General features: G+C 38.7%; 1 protein-coding gene across 12 annotated transcripts in view; it reads right to left on the bottom strand.

Annotated features, from left to right (window-relative positions):
• Positions 1-17,693, bottom strand: part of LOC149080384 (protein FAM91A1) — a 609,292-nt gene that overhangs the window by 226,077 nt on the left and 365,522 nt on the right. For 10 of the 12 annotated variants that reach the window (XR_016193568.1, XM_089239516.1, XM_089239511.1 and 7 more), the window contains one exon: positions 7,476-7,562. The exons of the other annotated variants lie outside the window; for them this stretch is intronic. Coding sequence is in view for 9 of the 10 variants with exons in the window: in XM_089239516.1 (XP_089095642.1) it covers positions 7,476-7,562 (87 nt within the window). In the remaining variant the exon portion in view is untranslated. The remainder of the gene's footprint in view (positions 1-7,475; positions 7,563-17,693) is intronic. 12 annotated transcript variants of the gene reach the window in all.

Genomic DNA, 17,693 nt, shown 5'->3' with positions numbered 1-17,693 from the left:
GGGTATTATTCGGTGATGGTGATTAGAAAAATATGAATAGAGTATTATTATTGAAGTTATATATTATGATTTTTCAGAAGGTGGGGATGGAACAAAAAGTTTGGGAAACTGGAGTGTTTCCCAAACTGAACCCACCTCCTTCTCATGTCGAAAGGCACACTGTAGTGAAATATGAAATTCTTTTTGTGATCCTGTGATTTTCCAATCTAGCAGTCACATGCAGAGAATGTTTGGTGCCAATACCGATTTTCTAGTCGCCATGATGGCCTGGAGCATAGGAATTGTCAATTTAGGGAACTGACATGTAGGGAAAGGTTCGTATCCTCCTTGAAAATCCCTGGGGAAAAAGTTAATTTTCAAGTGCTTAAAATTCCTTAAAAAATCATTGCAGTCCTTGAAAAACATTATAATCATTTTCAAGTGCTTTAAGTGCTTGAATTTTTTTACGTGAATTTCTTCCATCAATTTTTGTTTTATCCCCCCCCCCCAAACTATGTTCTGTTGAGATGAAAACGAGTGGAACAACAACTATGAGTTACGGCAGCATTTCTCAAAGTGTGCACCGTGGCCAGTGCCGTCTTAAGGCATGGGTCCACCCGGGCACGGCCCGGGGGCCTCAAGCGAAGAAGGGGCCTCATAAAAACCAGATCTGGTTGAAGTTTTTGAGAATTAACCTCGTAGGGCCTCAGAAAAATCACTTGGCCCAGGATGCTCTTAAGACGGCCCTGCCTGTGGCTCCTGGGCATAGCTATTTTGTCAGGGGCAAGGTTGCAACTAGGATTTTTGTCCATTTTAAAATTTGATAATGTTTAAATGGTGTTCTTTGTTTCCACCTGAAATTCGTCACCCGGGGCAGTTGCCCCCCCTGTCCTCCCCCCAGTTCTGGCCCTGGTCAGGGGCGTCGCGACAAGCTGGAGATATTGATTTGTATGCTTATTTATTCTTTGAAGTAGAGGGTCGCAACTAGATGCTGTAACATGGCCTTGTTGGCGCTCGCTTACCCCTTATGTAATAGTAGTCCATGTGTTATGTTTTATTATTGAGTTTGTGTTATGTCTATCATATACTTTATGTTTATAATTATTTTCTGTCGACTAAATAAACTTTTGTTACTCATGGACGTTTTCGGTGCAGACGCGTCACAAATTTTTTTAGGAAGAAAACAAACTAGTTTCCGAACTTGCCGCTTGGAACGCCGATGTCGATGGGGAGCATGTGCGTTACTCCTCATTTGCATGCTTAGTGATTTGAGAGCTATGTATAATCACGTCCATGCTTCAAATCGGTCTTCAGTCTGATGTAGCGCTTTATTCGCAAATCATCCGAACAGCTCGGCTGGTCCAATGTTCCCGTCAGTTGCTCTCCAAGAATGTCGTTCAGGAATGTCTAGAGTCTGTTCACGATCGTAATACCTTCATAGATCTTGCAGACTGCGATCTGGTGTTGGCTGGCATAGTCAATAGCAGTGGTCTGATACTGTTTCCTCATATGATCTGCAGTCTGATGCTACCTGTTCGTCACGACGCACAGTGGCGCGTTTTGCGAAAATCGTGGCCAAAACCCCAAAAAAAAGTTTTTTCGTTTGACCCCGATTTTTTCACAGATGAAGAGTGAATAACCCCCGGCTTCTCGACATACGTTTTTTTTCGTTCATCACCCCTTAGTTTTCGCCCAGAAGGAGCTCCAATGTGGTGATTCAAGTAGCAGTATACCGGACATCAATCTAAACCTGTTACAAAGCCACTCTCGTTCAGAAATTTTGTAGCTCTCCAGGGAATTTTAGGCATTATTTCTTTTCTTTCAAGTGTGTTAGCAATTTAGAAATACATTTTGAATTTTGTTTTTGATATTTTTATTAAAAAATAAATTATTCTTAATGCCAAGTCATTTTTCAAAAAAGTTCATTTTTGTGAGTGGCGGTAGAAACAAGTGACCTGATGCGACCTCCTGAAATTCATTTCCCAACATACTTTAACATGTTCAGTTTATGAAAAAGGTGAAATTAGCTGCTAATATCTGCTACTCCGCTGACCCCAGAAACTTTTCTTCAACATGCCATAGCTGAGGCTTGCCTATACAAACATATCATATTTTATCCATTTCATATCCTTAAAATCCCTTTAATCATATAATCTGTGCCCTGCCGTTAAAAAAGCATAATATTTATTGTTCCAAACAGTTTTCAAGAATATGAAACAAATTTCAAGGTGAGTAAATAGTTTTGACCACGTTTTTTGCAAAACGCACCACTGTGCGACGTCTGTCATCGGACTCCACCGCTTGAACGCCGAAATCCACGTGTAGCACTGCCGATGTCCGCGATCTAATGACATCTCTTCGTCAACGTCCTGGGTTCGTCGAGATATCCTTTAACTGGATTCCACCACTTGGTCATCGAATTCCCTGTGTGGTTCTACCAGTGTTCGTGATCTAATATTGTCTCGTCAACGCCCTGGGTTTGTCACAACCTCCGTCATCTGATTTCTACAGCTTGACCGGCGAAGACCAAGTGTGGTTCTGTCGACATCTGTGATCCGATTCCGCCGCCTCGACGACGCCTTGGGTTCGTCGCCGAGTTCTATGTGTGACTACTGACATCTGTGGTCAAGCATAGCCGAGTGTCACTTCCGCCCTAGTCTCTTCACCATAAGTATACTTTGCAATCTTCCTACTAGTGAAGGGATTTCCATTGATTTGATGTCTTGACTAATGTGTGCTTTAATTTGTAATAATAGAAATAAATAGTTGTTTGAAACTGTTTGGTTCATTGGCAGATAAAGACATACGTTGCAATGCTTAGTCACCCGGGACAAGTGTACATTTTGGCGCCCCCTTGTAATGTCGAAGGAGTGGTTTGAGAATAAAATTTGTGCCCTCCTCTGGTCCAGCGCCTGGGGCACGAGACCCGTCTGCTCCCCCCAGTTGCGGCACTGCTTTGAAGTGGTTCTTTTATAAGTAAAAATGTCTACCAAACTATTCTGGCGAGCCTCTGAATCCTAACACATATTGATGGGATCAGAGACGTAACGGGGGAGGGGGCATGGGGGGCTCGTGCCCCGTCCCACGATCAAAACGTTATTATTTGAATGCAAAAATTTTTTTTTTTTTAATTGAAATTTTGGAAGAAAATACCTTTATATGTTATTATAATCAATTTCTGTTAATTTCAATGTTATTTGAAGGCTATGTGACCGAAAAAATTTATCTTTAATAAATTCATTGCGACCCACCCTCTAAGCCATACAATGATAAATTGCATAAAGGCCCTTGGCCAGCGGACCAAATATGGCCCCGGAGGGTTATCTGATGCGGCCTGCCCTCCTCAAACCTAACTTTGTAAAAAAAATGAAGTAAGCGGCACATCTACAGATCGCTTAAGTGTCACGTGGTACAATTCCAGAACATTTAAGAGGCCCATGACACATTTTCAGATGTGAATAATGATCACACACATCAACACTTAAATGACTTATCACTTAAATGACCTGGGACACAGTTCCAGAGCACTTAAGCGATCCGTGACACAGTTCCAGAGCACTTAAGCGATCCGTGACACAGTTCCAGAGCACTTAAGCGATCCGTGACACATTTAGAGATTCCTTGACACATTCCGTGACACATTCAGAGTGACATGTGACATAGTTTTAGAGCACTTAAGTGGCCCCCAGTGCGGTTCTACATCACTCATGTTACCAGCAGCACATTCTCAGATTATTTAGGCGATCCGAGGCATATAATTAAGGATCACTTGAGTGATGCGTGGCACAGTTCCAGATCACTTAAGTGGCCTGGACACATTTCCAGATCACTTGGATCCGCAAAAAATGTAGAGATCACTAAAGTGGCTATGTAGGGCACTTATCAATTGGGGGGATGTCACTTCAAGTGCCCACTAATTATCAAAAGGTTTTTCTCGTTTTTGGCGCACCGAGTAAGATGCTGTTAAAAATATTTCATATTTTCATAAAGGGTGGTTGATGGCGTAAGCAAAATCGAAACCCCCCCCCCTCCTCCCTCAGCAAATCCGAACCCCCCCCCCCCCATCGATGATGACGTAATACTTGAACAGTCCCTAAGGAGTATTTTTCTTTTCTACTGAAGAAGGAACTTCATACAATTCCGAAACGTGTCTAGCTGTTGTTTGCTTCTCATTTTGGTTATAGTTACGTTGTTTCCCTCTAGTATATTGTCTCACCCAAAAGGTGTTTCATTTCTATTTACTGTAGTATTTTCGAAAGAATTTGAAGTTATTTTAAGTAACATCAGATTTCAGTATCATCTATATACAGGGTGTTCTGTAAGAGCTAATATGTCTTTTATCTCATCAACTGTCCATCGTAGAGGAAGGATTCTAATTCAAAAAATGCTTGAAAGGCGTTCAAAAATTACCCTGTACCAGTTTTGAGAGTTAAAATACAGTGTGTCACAAAATAAAAAATCTAAATTTTTATACTATTCCCCTGTCCTATAACTTCCAATTAGAAAGTCATTTCCCTGTCTCTCCTAATGCCAAAAACAAATTCCATGTTTTCTAAGGGCAATATTTACAGAGATATTCGAAAAATGGAGGAAACTTTGGAAAGAACAGCGTTAAATGTGGAAAACCATTTTACCCGCATTTAACGTTGTTCTTTCTGAAAAAACTGATTTTTTTCAAAAGAGCTGAGCTCAATGCTTTATTGACTTTTTGCTTGGATATAAAAACCGAACAACAAAACACAAGATTTTTTTTGTTTAAGCTTTTAAATAACGCATTTTTTATTTTAAATCTTTATCGAAACATGTTCAAAACTGATCAAAAACATCATAAGAGTGTTTGACATTTAAGAAACAGTAATCTTATGTCAATCTTAACAATGTGTTTTGAGTAATTTTTTTGTAATAAAATTTTTTTCTTGATTTTAATTTTATGAAATATGATTTTAAATTATAATAGTTTTTAATTTTTGATTTTGAGATTTCCCTAGGGATATTTTTACGGAAGAGGAGAGTGGGGAAATGGGTCATTTTCAATAAGGTTTCAGTTGTACGATTTTTTCATTTATACGGCGCTTTGACCTGCTGTTTCAGTGGCATGATTGAAACCTTGTTTATACGGCACGTCGTAGAAATGAGGTTTTGTTGTATAGGACCTGAGCCCCCCCCCCCCAACATTTTCAATAACTTTACGCCTATGATGGTAGCCTACACATATCCACACTTATCTTTAAGGAGGTTACCATAATTATATATATCTAAGATCTAGTTGAAACTGGATCCAGCTCAAAAAACCCTGGTCATGTGGCCACTGCTCAAAATTGCTTGTGTGTTGCAAGAATTCTTCCTGTCTGGAGCTAATTACGCTCGTGTAGCATCAGCATCAACTTAAGGATGCTGGGTTCTCTTTAGCATGAGAAAATTCATGTCATAATTTAATTAATGTTTTTAACAGATACCTAGGAAAACAGTTTGTGACTGTGAAATAACACTATATACACCAATACTGAGATAGATAATTTTATGTGTGCAGCTTGAAGGGAACATTGCCATTTGATTGATGAACAGGCATTTCTTGCGACATGTTTCATTCGACCAAAGAGAATGTTATGCAAAGTATGGTCTACAAGAATGGCAATCACATTTAACCCTTTATATCCTGATGGTACTTTAAAGTACCAGGTTAGATAATTTGTTTTGAACTTTTTCAAAAACAGTTTCTTTTGTCTTATTAGAAAATAAACTGAACTACCAATAACTTCATAACTAATTATTATTATCATTACATTTATACTTTTATTTTATTATAATTTTCTTCTTATTCTACTTTTCACAATGTCGTATATAAAGAATTAAGGTAGTGGATATCCTTGCTAGAAAGTGAATGTGATGAATAAAGCATGTGTGTCTTCAATTCCATCTTTGTTAATGTTATTCATATGGCTGTTCTTTGTAGCTCCCCTTTACACAGTGCAGCGCTACATTTTCTACAATTGGCATTTTAATTTTTTTTTCAAGGAATCCTTCCCATGTTATCACTACCCCCCCCCCCCCCAAAAACCAAGTTTGGTGTTATTCCGGTTGTGCGATTAAGCTACAGACAGTTGTGAATACTGTTAACTACAAATAACGTTTTTCACAGTCTTAATCTCTTTTCCTAGTCATCCCTTTTTTATAGATGAATTATCTTAAACTGTGAGTTACTGCAAAAGAGATGGGTTTCACAGTATTTGTATATGAGTGATTACAAAATTTCGTTTAGAAATATCTGCGGCTATTTTTTGAAACCTTTCTAATCTATACAATATTTGGTTAAAATAGAAGAAAGTGAAAGTTTTTACAGGGTATGAAAAAAAAAATATTTTTTTTAATTTACTTAAATCAATTTAACTTCATTTAAATCAGATTTCCTTTATTTAAATTAACTGACTGCTTATTAACTAAAACAAATCTTGTTAATCATTAAGAATGCATATTTTCATGTCACCCAACTGCTTTTTTCTCCAAATCGCTCAAATTTAATTACAGCATTAAAGCATTAAACTACAAACAAACTAAAAGCAAAAAATACGAACACAAGAAATTTGTGTTTATGTAACATGAAAGGCCATTGAGCCCAAATTAACTTCATGTATTAACATTGTTTTTTTTATAGAGAAAAGTGTTTTTATTCATGAGTCCCTTTACCCATTAAAGTCAATGAGTGGTGGCAACTCAGTATCACACATATGGTGCAGACATCTCAATTCACTCGATGCACAACAAAAGGGTCATTCATCATCAATTAAATAAAGCATTCTATTGACAAGATTGTTTCTAACACAATTAAAATAGATGTGTTTCCAACTTGCATGATATTGTTTAATACAGTTTACAGATTTTTATTCTTTCACAGATTTCATTGGTTTTGGTAAAAAAATGAGCAAGCTTAAAATTTTAATACAAAATAAGTTGAAAGCCCAATGATATTTATGTTGATACATCTATTATTTTGAATCAACAATAGAATCAATAGAATCAGCATAGAATTCAAGTCTTTTATACAAAAAAAATTCTGCTGTTTTTAAACAGGAGAACCCTAGTGCCACATTGTAATACACTGAAAATACTTGGTGCAGTTAAGCTAAATGTTAAGTTAAACTGTCCATATTTTTCTGAAATTTTTTTCATGCACAAAATCTAAAAATGGAGCGGCTTTTTTTTCTGCACTGTATCTAGGGATAAAGTTCAAGTCTATATTTACCCCAATATCTTTTACTTCAATATCATTGAAGATATGCAAAGAAAAAAATTTAAATTTTTCGATTAAAATCAAAGATTTAAAAAAAATCAAGTTATTTAAATCGTGATTTTAATATTATGATTTAAATTGGCGAACCCTAATTTTTTAGATAAATGTTCCTCGCAATTAGAATGTTGTGTGTACGTTATTATCATTTATGATTTCAGATAATACTTACAACAAGTTGAATACTAGTGAGAATGACTGTATTTTTTACCTTAAGAAGCTCCATTAGAAAACTGTCCAAAGACTCATCGGAAAGTTTTCCAACTTCGAACATAGTTACAGCATGCCTTTTCAAACCCTATAACATATTAAAAAACTAGATTTACCAAGAAGATTCCACATCTGAAATTCAGGTAGAAATAGAAATTTAATTTGAACTGATCAAACACACAGGAGTGAAATTAGTTTAGGCTGTGTCAGGACATGGTTGCAAGTTTTTGATGCAAATACGTCATGGAATGGAAATTGTTCACAGAAAGATAGTTTCAATCGGCTGTATTACAATCAACAACACAAATAGCATTCAAACTAGTAGCATCCTGCTTTGTAAGATGTATTCATGTGGGGGGGGGGGGGGGGAACACCAGAGAGTGATATCATTCTATAGGTGGTTATTGTTATAAAGGGTATCATTGTGTCAGAGATTTAAATAGTTCAGCATAAATCACACAGCAAAAAGAAGAGAGGGAAAAAAACGTACTCATCAAAGTTGTAACTGCCCTAGGTTATTTAGTATCTTCGTGGAAATATCTTCAAATTCATGTTGATTCAAATTTTAAATGAAAAACCCATAGTGCACATGTAACAAAAAACAATTAGATATTTCCTTTCTATGGCTCATCACACACAAGATCTCGTTAATAATTATTTTCTACGTTCCATATACAGTGAAACCTGTACGTAACGGAACATCAAGAGACTGAAATAATATTCTGTTTTAGACAAATTTCCATTTCATAAACGTGCAAACAGGGCTGCAACTGGGGGGGGGGGGAAGAGCAGGCAGGTCTCGTGCCCCGGCGCTGGACTGAGGGGCGCAAATTTAATTATAAAACCTCTCCTTCAACATCACAAGGGGGCATCAAAATGCTCACTTTCCCCCAGGTGACCAAGCTTCTAAAACCAACCTCAGGGCCGTTTCTGTGTATTTTGCTAGGATTTTTGTGTTATTTTGCCAGCCGGGCAAACATGATTTTATAACCCAACCACTTTAAAATTTGATAATTTCGTAACAGTGTTCTTTGTTTCCACCTAATAGTTCCACTCCTAAATTTTTCCGCCAGGGACATTTGTTGCCCCCCCCCCAGTTCCAGTTCTGTTATGCTCTGCGAAAAATTTAATGTCTGAGAGGACCCAATGAAATCTATAAAATTCCTTCACATAAAAAGGAAATAAATTTCACAAACATCTCTTCTATATTTACTACTTAAAATTTATAATCCATTACCTCATGATTTTTCAACTACACTTCATAGTGTGCATTCAAAAGGCAATTAATCCAATATATTTAGCCACTTCAAATAATTTTCTTTCAGATACAAATTTTATTGCAGATTTAGAAATTAAATATTTCTTACTCGGCGAGTCTGGCAATCATGGTTTTTATATTCACCATTTTCCCATTTTATGTAACACATGTTCCTAGTAGCGGATGTGGTTGTTGTCTGATCGTATTTCCATTCTCTCTCCAATATTTTTCCCATATATTTTTTTAAAATCTATTTTCCCCTCCTTTAATATATGATTCAGTTTCCCCCCCCCCCCTGACTTGGCATACTGTTTTACATTTCATAAGTATTTCTTTTTTATTCACGTATGCTCACATAACTTATGCTTAACTAATGCAAATTTATTTTACTTCAATAGCCATATGATTTATAGTTGCCTCTGAATTTTGATGAATACATTGATTTAAAAAATTATTTATATAGACATCAACTGCATATGATTTTATTGTAGTGCTCAGTACAGGTAACATCACCTTGACCACTCAAATGTTTCTCATTTTTTGTATTTTTTATATCTATGTTTCTGCAGTTATTATTACTTAGTTATCGGAATTCGTAATCTGCAAGTACCGACAAGCAGTTTTACTTTTTTTTGTACATCTAATACTTTTTTTTGTACTAGAAAAAAAAAACTTAAATACGGGAAATTATGGAAATGTCCTGTGTATACAAGTCATTGCCCCTGTGGTGGGCGATGGTCATAGTGATGGACTCGCATTGCGAAGACCTGGAATCAAACCCCATCTGCGCCACAGTGGTGGTCGGCTGAAGTTGGTTTTCTGAGGTTTCCAGGTTCGAAGTGCAAATGCGAGCTGATCTCCTCATTAAAAAGTCTCACCACAGAGAGCAACAAGCTTACAACAGTAAAAATGTTCAATCATTACACCTTGCTCACAATTTGAAGTGGCTCTTGACTTTCCTTTTCTTTCTTTCATACCGTACATATAGTTCTGGCTCTACCAGCAAAACTCGCCAAATTTAGCCATTACTCTTATGGGGAGTAGGATCATGTTGGGGAACTTTATTGTATATATTGCACATATTTACGTACATATACTTATTGCAATGCAACAACAACGGTCAATCCTAAAAAAAAAAGTAATAAGAATATAGTATGCAATATTGAAAATATATGTACAAGATAATTCCGTATAATACTCATGTGATGCAGAAAAACAAAGTGCAGTTATATTTGATTAACGCCATATGTAACAAAACTGAAGGAAGATGTTCACCTATTTAAAGAGGTTCTTCAAACACTGTAATAGATTGTGTGTCACTAGCTGCTGTTACATTTTTTATACAAAGATCATATACATACATAAGTGATACCAAGAGAAGGACTTTAGAATATGTACTAAACATGATGCGTCGAAAGACAGTAACATTCCTCAGCGTTTATATGCAGCACTGTACATGAATTATAAAATTTATAGTTCTGTCATACCTCAAAACATGTCATAGAATAATCAACCTAATCAAAACATAACAATCATTTTCATGGTGTTTCTTTCATAGATTCTGCAACACAGTGTAAGGAATACCACTGTGGGACTACAGATGATAGAGGACTTCGTAACTAACACACTGTGATTATTGTCCATTTGCTAATGTTGTTGTCTGTTGTTCTGAAGTGTGAGCCTGATTTTTCCTGATCTCTTGGGGAGAATCTCTTCCACGCTGTCTTCTTCACCCTCTAAGTCAAGGTGTCTTCTGCTTACAGTTTCGTAATCTTTGACGCACATGACCCAGTCTTGATAGTCACCGAATCGCACCAGCCTTTTGAGTTATTTGCTGCTAGGCACTCAAGGACTCCGTCAGTAGGCATTCTGTTGAAAAGTGCACCACATCAGCATAAGCGGGACATGATCCATGTTCTGTGAAGAAACATTACTAGTTCTTTTGGCCACCCCTGGTCTCTCTTTTCCACTACAGGAAGGATATTGTATATCTTTCTTCCAGGCCTGTCTCCTCAGTCTCTTTCTGTTTTCCAATGCTGCAGCATTTGCTTTCGAAGCTTGTTCTTGGCTGCCGAAATTGGAAGTGGTATGTCAGTTGTGGTGTTGCTATCAGAAGTTTTTTTTGGCGAGAGTGTCTGCTAGTTTGTTCCCCCACTCACCCACATGTGCTTTGATCCAAAAGATTCGGATGTGCAAGTTATTGCGGAGGATCTGTCTGACTTCTCTAGCTTCCGTGTGTGAAGTTATAGGGTCACTTATTGCTTGAAGCATCGATACGCTGTCTGTGAAGATAGCTGTATTTATAATGTTTTCAGCAGCCTCCAAGAGTGTAAATGTTTCAGCCTGGAAAACACTGTTTTCATCGTGGAGTTTATTGGACCACTCTTGGAGTACCACTTTGTCTTTTGTGATAACATATGCAGCTGCTGTTCCATGCTGGGTTGATCATTTTGATCATTTTTGTCGAACCACGATCATTTTCTGCACACGAGGGGTAATTAGACCGGGACCTACAATTTATTGCAGATTCCGAACGGCAGGCATGTTTTTTATACTCATCGAGAGGTTGGTGCGGTAACCCCTCGATGGGGGACTCCCTGCGGTAGCAATTTTTTTTGCTGCGGTCAAGGCGCCGTGTTTTGTTGTACCCCTGTGTCAGGAAAGTTTTCTGACAAGGACGAACCGCGTATCGAACTCGCGACTCCTCTAAACATCCTTTGGTACTTTAGGCGAGTACCTTATCTACCGGGCTACCACGCCCGTCCATGCTGGGTCTTTGACCCATCTGTATACATCCAGCGGCTTGACAGTTGGCGGATCTTTCCAAGTACAATTTGCCCTTGTTGGGGGTTCAAAGCTGGATGTGTTGTCCATCCTTCCACTTTCGTTTGATAGTTTCCTAGGCAAAGTACTGATTCTTCTGCTTGCACTGATGATCTCAATCAAAGTAGGTTCCCCACTTTAGCCTCATACTCAAACCATAAGCTGAAGGGCAGCACTGCTTTGATAACTTGCTTGGTTGAGGTAGTGGAGTATGCTCTAGTGAGAGGAGGCCCGCTGTGCAGTCAACCTTCCTCTTTAGTTTCTGTTTGGGACTTTTGTGTTACGATATAAAAGTGAAGCTTTTATAATGGCTGGTTATGCCAAAAAGCATGAAGAGAATTGTAGTTGACCTCTTGGCAGCATGTTTAGAAGAATGACTCCTGAAATAAAACTAAGGACGTGCATTTCCTTGTGTGAAGTATGCCTTTCACTTATAATCAATGTACCCAGTCTACCCACCCCGTTGTTTCACAACACGTTATCAGTACAAAAGCTCCTGGATAACGTTTCATCCGTAAGTGGAAGTACATAGATAACCGAAATCTAGTTTCACAAAGGATACTAGGAAATTATACACGAGTGCAACTAAGCCTAATAGAGATAGAGGAATTGAAGATTCCAAAGCTCAATGTGGACAATTTACAACATGTGGAGTATACAGACCCGCATTGCACTGGTACAGAAAGGCTGCTGGGATGCTACAGAACCCAGATATGAATCAGAACTAAGGGAGTACGAGAGGAAAACAAATGAAAGGGCCCTAACGTTCCTGTTTTTAGTGGTCGAAGATGATTTTTTAGATGGTATCACAGACTGTGCGAGAGCAAGAGACACTTGGGCATCCCTGAGCTACACATGCTTCAGCTTCTTAGAGAGTTCTTTAATGTTTCAATGAAGCCTAACGAATGTGTAAGTGCATACTTGGGAAGATAGATTTGCAGAACGCGAATCGAGTACTGACGGCCAACGCTGATAACGTGATTCGTATCTAGACAGTAGTGCAATGCAGCACATGTGTTCACAAAAATATAAGTTTCTCAACTTGACAACAGTGAAGTCTGAAGTGGAAATAGCTAATTCCGAGAAAATGGAAGTGGTTGGAAAAGGTTATGTAATTTTGCAGCCTGTTAAATTCTGTGGTAGAGAAACATTCTATCTGGTTGACGTTCTGTATGTACCAGAACTCTGCAGTAACCTTCCTTTCAGTGGGAAGAATCGAGAAGATGGGAATGGCTGTTTCATTTCAAGGAGGCAAGTCCATCCTCAAGGATCCTAACGAAAAAAACAGAGTAATCCTTACTGCATATAGAAGTGGGAGACTTTATAAGGTTGAACAAGCGAGGACTTACAAAGCGCATATCTTAAAGTATGAGAAGCTTATCCACCGACGTTTGGGACATTTTCATTTAAATGCAGCAAAGCAGCTCATGAAAAAAGATGATACTGTCAATAGTTGTGCAAAGCAATGGGAGATGGAAGTATTTGCTCTACGTGTGTCCTTGGAAAGATGAGAAAAATTCCTTTCCCTAATGTAGGGACCCAACGTGCAAGGCCACTTCAGCTCATTCATAGTGATGTCACAGGACCTATCATGCCTACATCTAAAGGAGGGTCAAGGTATATTGTCGCCTTTGTTGACGACTACTCAAGATATGCTGTAGCCTATGAAATCCAAATGTAAAGTCCTCAAGAAATTCATCAAGTTCAAAAGGACTGTTGAGAATTTCCATGGAGTTAAAATCAGCACTTTATGAAGCGACAATGGAAGAGAATATACCAGTGATGAATTTGACCCCTAGAACTCCAGAGCAGAATGGGATCGCACCCTGCTTGACATGACCAGATGCCTTCTCCTGGACTCAAAGGTCCAAAACAAAGAGGGCAGACCATCGCTACCACCTGTTATTTGTGGGAAAAGGGGAATGGAATTTTCATATATCCTTGCAAACACTCATGTGCACATGACATATTTATATACAAACATTGCAATCGAGGTGAAATTATGGGGCCTCCATTGGAGGGGAGCATTTCTTTTAAAAATACATTAAACCCAACGCACAGTCACCCTATTGAACAACGTACCTCCACAAAAATATAAAGGAATGTCATATGGTTGCACAACAAATGTTGGCATGGACTAGCATGCCAGTCGCCAAGTGACTGTCGCATTGGATATTTCGTCACCAATACGCAAATATCCGCGTGGGAGGAGCTCCATAGAAATATACACGTTTGCCTTCTGGATACTGAGTCTCTTATCAGTCGCTGGACTATATGGGGAGGCCCTAAGGCTATGGACACACAGGCATGAAGAGGAAGAGGAAAATAACTGTAGAAAAATGGACAATAGGGGATTGTATTGTACCGGGCACACACAACACAGAATTAGTGATTGCATATTCTAGGAAACTGGGTGAATAACTTTTGAACATGAAAATTTGCGAGAGCGGGTCATGACAAATTTTTAGCAAGTTTAGTAAATATATTTATTGATAGTTTGGCAACACAACAGCATATTCTTTAAATTTATGCATTTATATGCAGTAATACTGAAAAATGCTAAAATATGCACAAGCATAAACATTGGCATGTAATCCAGGCTTTAAATTAACCAGGGTAATGGGTCTTGTACCTTTTAACACTGGAAAGATGGGTCTAGTGTTAAAAGGTAACCTTCCTTCAGTGTAACGTGAGGGGACCCGATAGTGCTGGTATTACAATGAGAAGTCCTGTGGATCGCTGGTGGTCGCTTTGCGATGGAGTCATCATCAAACTCTGAATTATTGTGTGAGAAATGAATTATTTGTGCAATGTGAAATATTAGAGTTTTGCAACATGTTATATATTTGTGCAATATAATATAGTTGTTCTGCAAAGTGTTATATATACAAATGTGCAATAATTTTACCTTCACGCCATCTGTGGGTCCTAGCAAGGGCGTAGCCAGGGGGGGGGGGGGGGGACTTGGGGGTCTGGTTCCCCCCCCCCGAAATGTGAGAAAATGACCGAAAAAAGGGAAAAAGATGGCCAAATCCATTGTTCTGTCACTTTGGTCCCCCCCCCCGAACGAAATTTCTGGCTACGCCCCTGGGTCCTAGGACCATCTTACGGTCAATAATGTCATGAGCTTATACAATTTGCAATACAAATACAAATACAAATACAACGCCACAACAGGCAAATTGCCCAACGAGGTGGCTGACTTAAGAACATCATGGATCCCCGAGCCATTTTTTGGAGGCCCTACCTACCACTGCTACACCACACATGCACCCCCCCCCCCCCGCGAAACCCCCCAACGAACCGGTACATGCGGGAATGTGCGTGTACGTGTAGTGCAACCTGACGTAAAGTTTGTTTTCTGTGTAATGCTTGTTATGTGTAGTGCTGTCATCTGCCCCCAGTTTTTCTAACTATGCGTGAAGTGTTATGGTTGAATGATTTACCGTTGTAGGACTGTTGTGTATGATATTTCAGTGCTGCCATCTATACTTCAAATTGTGAATGAAGTGTAATGATTGAATATTTGTAACGTTGTGGGCCTGTTGCTCTCTGTGGCGAGACTTTTTAACGGGGAGATCGGCTCGCATTTGCGCCTTGAAGTTGGGAACCACAGAAAACCAACTTCAGCCGACCACCACTGTGGGGTTCGAACCCGGATCCTCACATCACGAGTCCGGCACTATAACCACTCGACCACCACAGCGGCAAATAAGCCTAAAGTTGTGGATCCTGGCCAGATCTCCAAGTTCCTGTATTTGTGTTGCCAGATTCTGCGATATATTTTGTGCAATATTATTTCTCTCTCTTGAAGATATGTAAATTGATACAGAGTTCAGTGCCGTGCCTTCGACCTTGTGATTGGTTAATGTCATGATGCATGGTGGGAATGCTCTCATATAAATACTTGGTGAATAGTGAGATGCATCACTGATTCCAGCTCCTTCAAAACAGTTACCGTCATAAAGAAGTTTCCTCTTGCTGAGGCGAGCTGCAGTTGATCTCTCAATTATAGTCATGTGCTAAATTGTGGAAAAGGTGTGCTTCAGCACCTCTAGCATCTCATTGCCTGTTCTCACGTGATAATAAAACATCATCTTGGTCCCGTCGACTGCGTGGATTGATTGGTAGCCAGACCTGCTGCCTATGGGCTTCTCCCGACGTCCGCCTCAAACTGTCTCCTACCCAATGGCTGGCCGATAGCGTCAACGGGCACATCCACATGAACCTGGCTCCAGAGTTTCTTTGCAAGCTTGGCATGTGAAGGACCAACTATTGACTGAGACACTTCAGACTGTCTTATGAACGTTGAGAGTGAAAACTTGTTTCTGGTCATCAGGACAAGTGGTGAGAGTGTTCTAAATTATTGTTACATTATAATGCATTGAGAGAGAAAAATTAACTGTGATAACCAAGTGAGTAAATGTTAAACTAAAATTTAATTTTTTAATAGAATAAATATTTAATTTTTAACAATAATGTGTTCTTTTCATTGTTGTCATCTACTCAATGATCAATATTGGATTTAACTTAATAATTAACCGGGAAATGCAAATTAAATGTTGCAGGGGGACTATACCTGCAAAGACGGGCAGGGGTCTGTGTAACCCTATTGCTTTTCCTGGCAATTTTTGAAAATTTTAATATTTTACAGCATGGTATAATATTTTTATAACAGAATAGACTCATACCACAAAGAATTAGTGGGTAAAGCCATTGACCTGTTAATATGTTTTATGGTTATTCAATTTTAAAGGATTCTGTTGTGTGTTCAAACGACCTCTGTTGATGAGCATCAGTGTAGAGGAAACTCAAGACTATTGGTATCTGCATTTTCTATACTCCGAATAGGATTTCAGTGTTGCATCGCTCCTAGGTTGTGAATATGATCAACAAATGTGTGTGCTATATTTTTTTCGTGGTTGGAAGCACCTGACAATGATCTTTCTGAAGGGTTTAACCAAGTTTTTGATTTAGATTTGAAAAACAATTCACATAGTTCCAGTGATAACGAATCAGTATCTGTAAGCAATGATTTTCTCGTAACATATTTTGGAATCCTTGACATCATATTGACGAGGAAAGTCCCACGCTATTTCTTACACTTTCATCTGTAGTTGTTTTTTTGCTACCAAGAAACAGGATAATATTAAGATAGCTGTTATTTATGAAAATCAGTTGACGTTTAGGTGTAATTCTAGGTTTTCATTAGTGGCTCCAACGTTGTTTGCTTTGACTGTTTCTAGGGGCATTTCATTTTGCATCAACTGATACAGTTTCAGGGTTCATACAAAATTTTTCAAATGAAAAGTAAGGAGTTTTTAAGGAGTCATGGGGACTGCCACCGCCCCCCCCCCCGAAAAAAATTGCACCACTAGACTAAAAACAAAAGCCTGCATGCGGTTTGATTTTCATTTAAATGTCTTTTTTTTTAATTTCTACACTCATGTCCATAACTTAAGGATAATGCCAGCTCAGGCAAATAAAGGTTCAGAAACAAAACAAACGTTACTTATTCATAAAGCCCATTTATTAAACAAAAGATAAAGAACAAAAACGATGGTGTATGTATGATACCATTCATAAAAACTACGATTTTTGCTCCCTGGACCAATTGTAAAAAATATCTCCTTTACAAAAACTTACTAGTACATGGTTGGTATGATGGTTAATACATTTTATGTCTCCCATGCGATGAAATACTGTCCGTACAACGCCTAGGCATGCTGAGTATCAAATTATCGATCTGATCTTGGGGAAGATCACTCCACTCAGCAAGCAATGCTCTCCGAAGTTCCGGTACACATGTAGGAGGTGGTTGACGGGCTGCAACTCCTCGGCCAAGCATGTCCCATACACGCTCTATCGAATTCAAGTCAGGTGAGAATGCTGGCCATTCCATACGGGTTATATCCTCAGATTCAAGGCATTCGTTTATGATGTTTGCTCGGTGAGGACGGGCGTTGTCATTCATAAACACAAATTCTGCGCCCATGGCACCCCTAAACAAATGTACATGTTGTTCCAGAATGATGTCCCGATAAATTTGGGCTTTCATGGTTCCGGTTTGAACGTGCAGATCTGTTCTGGAACCCAGTATAATTCCACCCCAAACGAGCAATGCTGCACCACTGTAAC

Source organism: Pholcus phalangioides, unplaced genomic scaffold (genome assembly GCF_987345545.1).
Source record: "Pholcus phalangioides strain wild (caught in Gottingen) unplaced genomic scaffold, Ppha-v1.0 ptg000011l_1, whole genome shotgun sequence".
Lineage (NCBI taxonomy): Eukaryota > Metazoa > Arthropoda > Arachnida > Araneae > Pholcidae > Pholcus > Pholcus phalangioides.
This window is presented reverse-complemented; position numbering and strand designations above follow the sequence as displayed.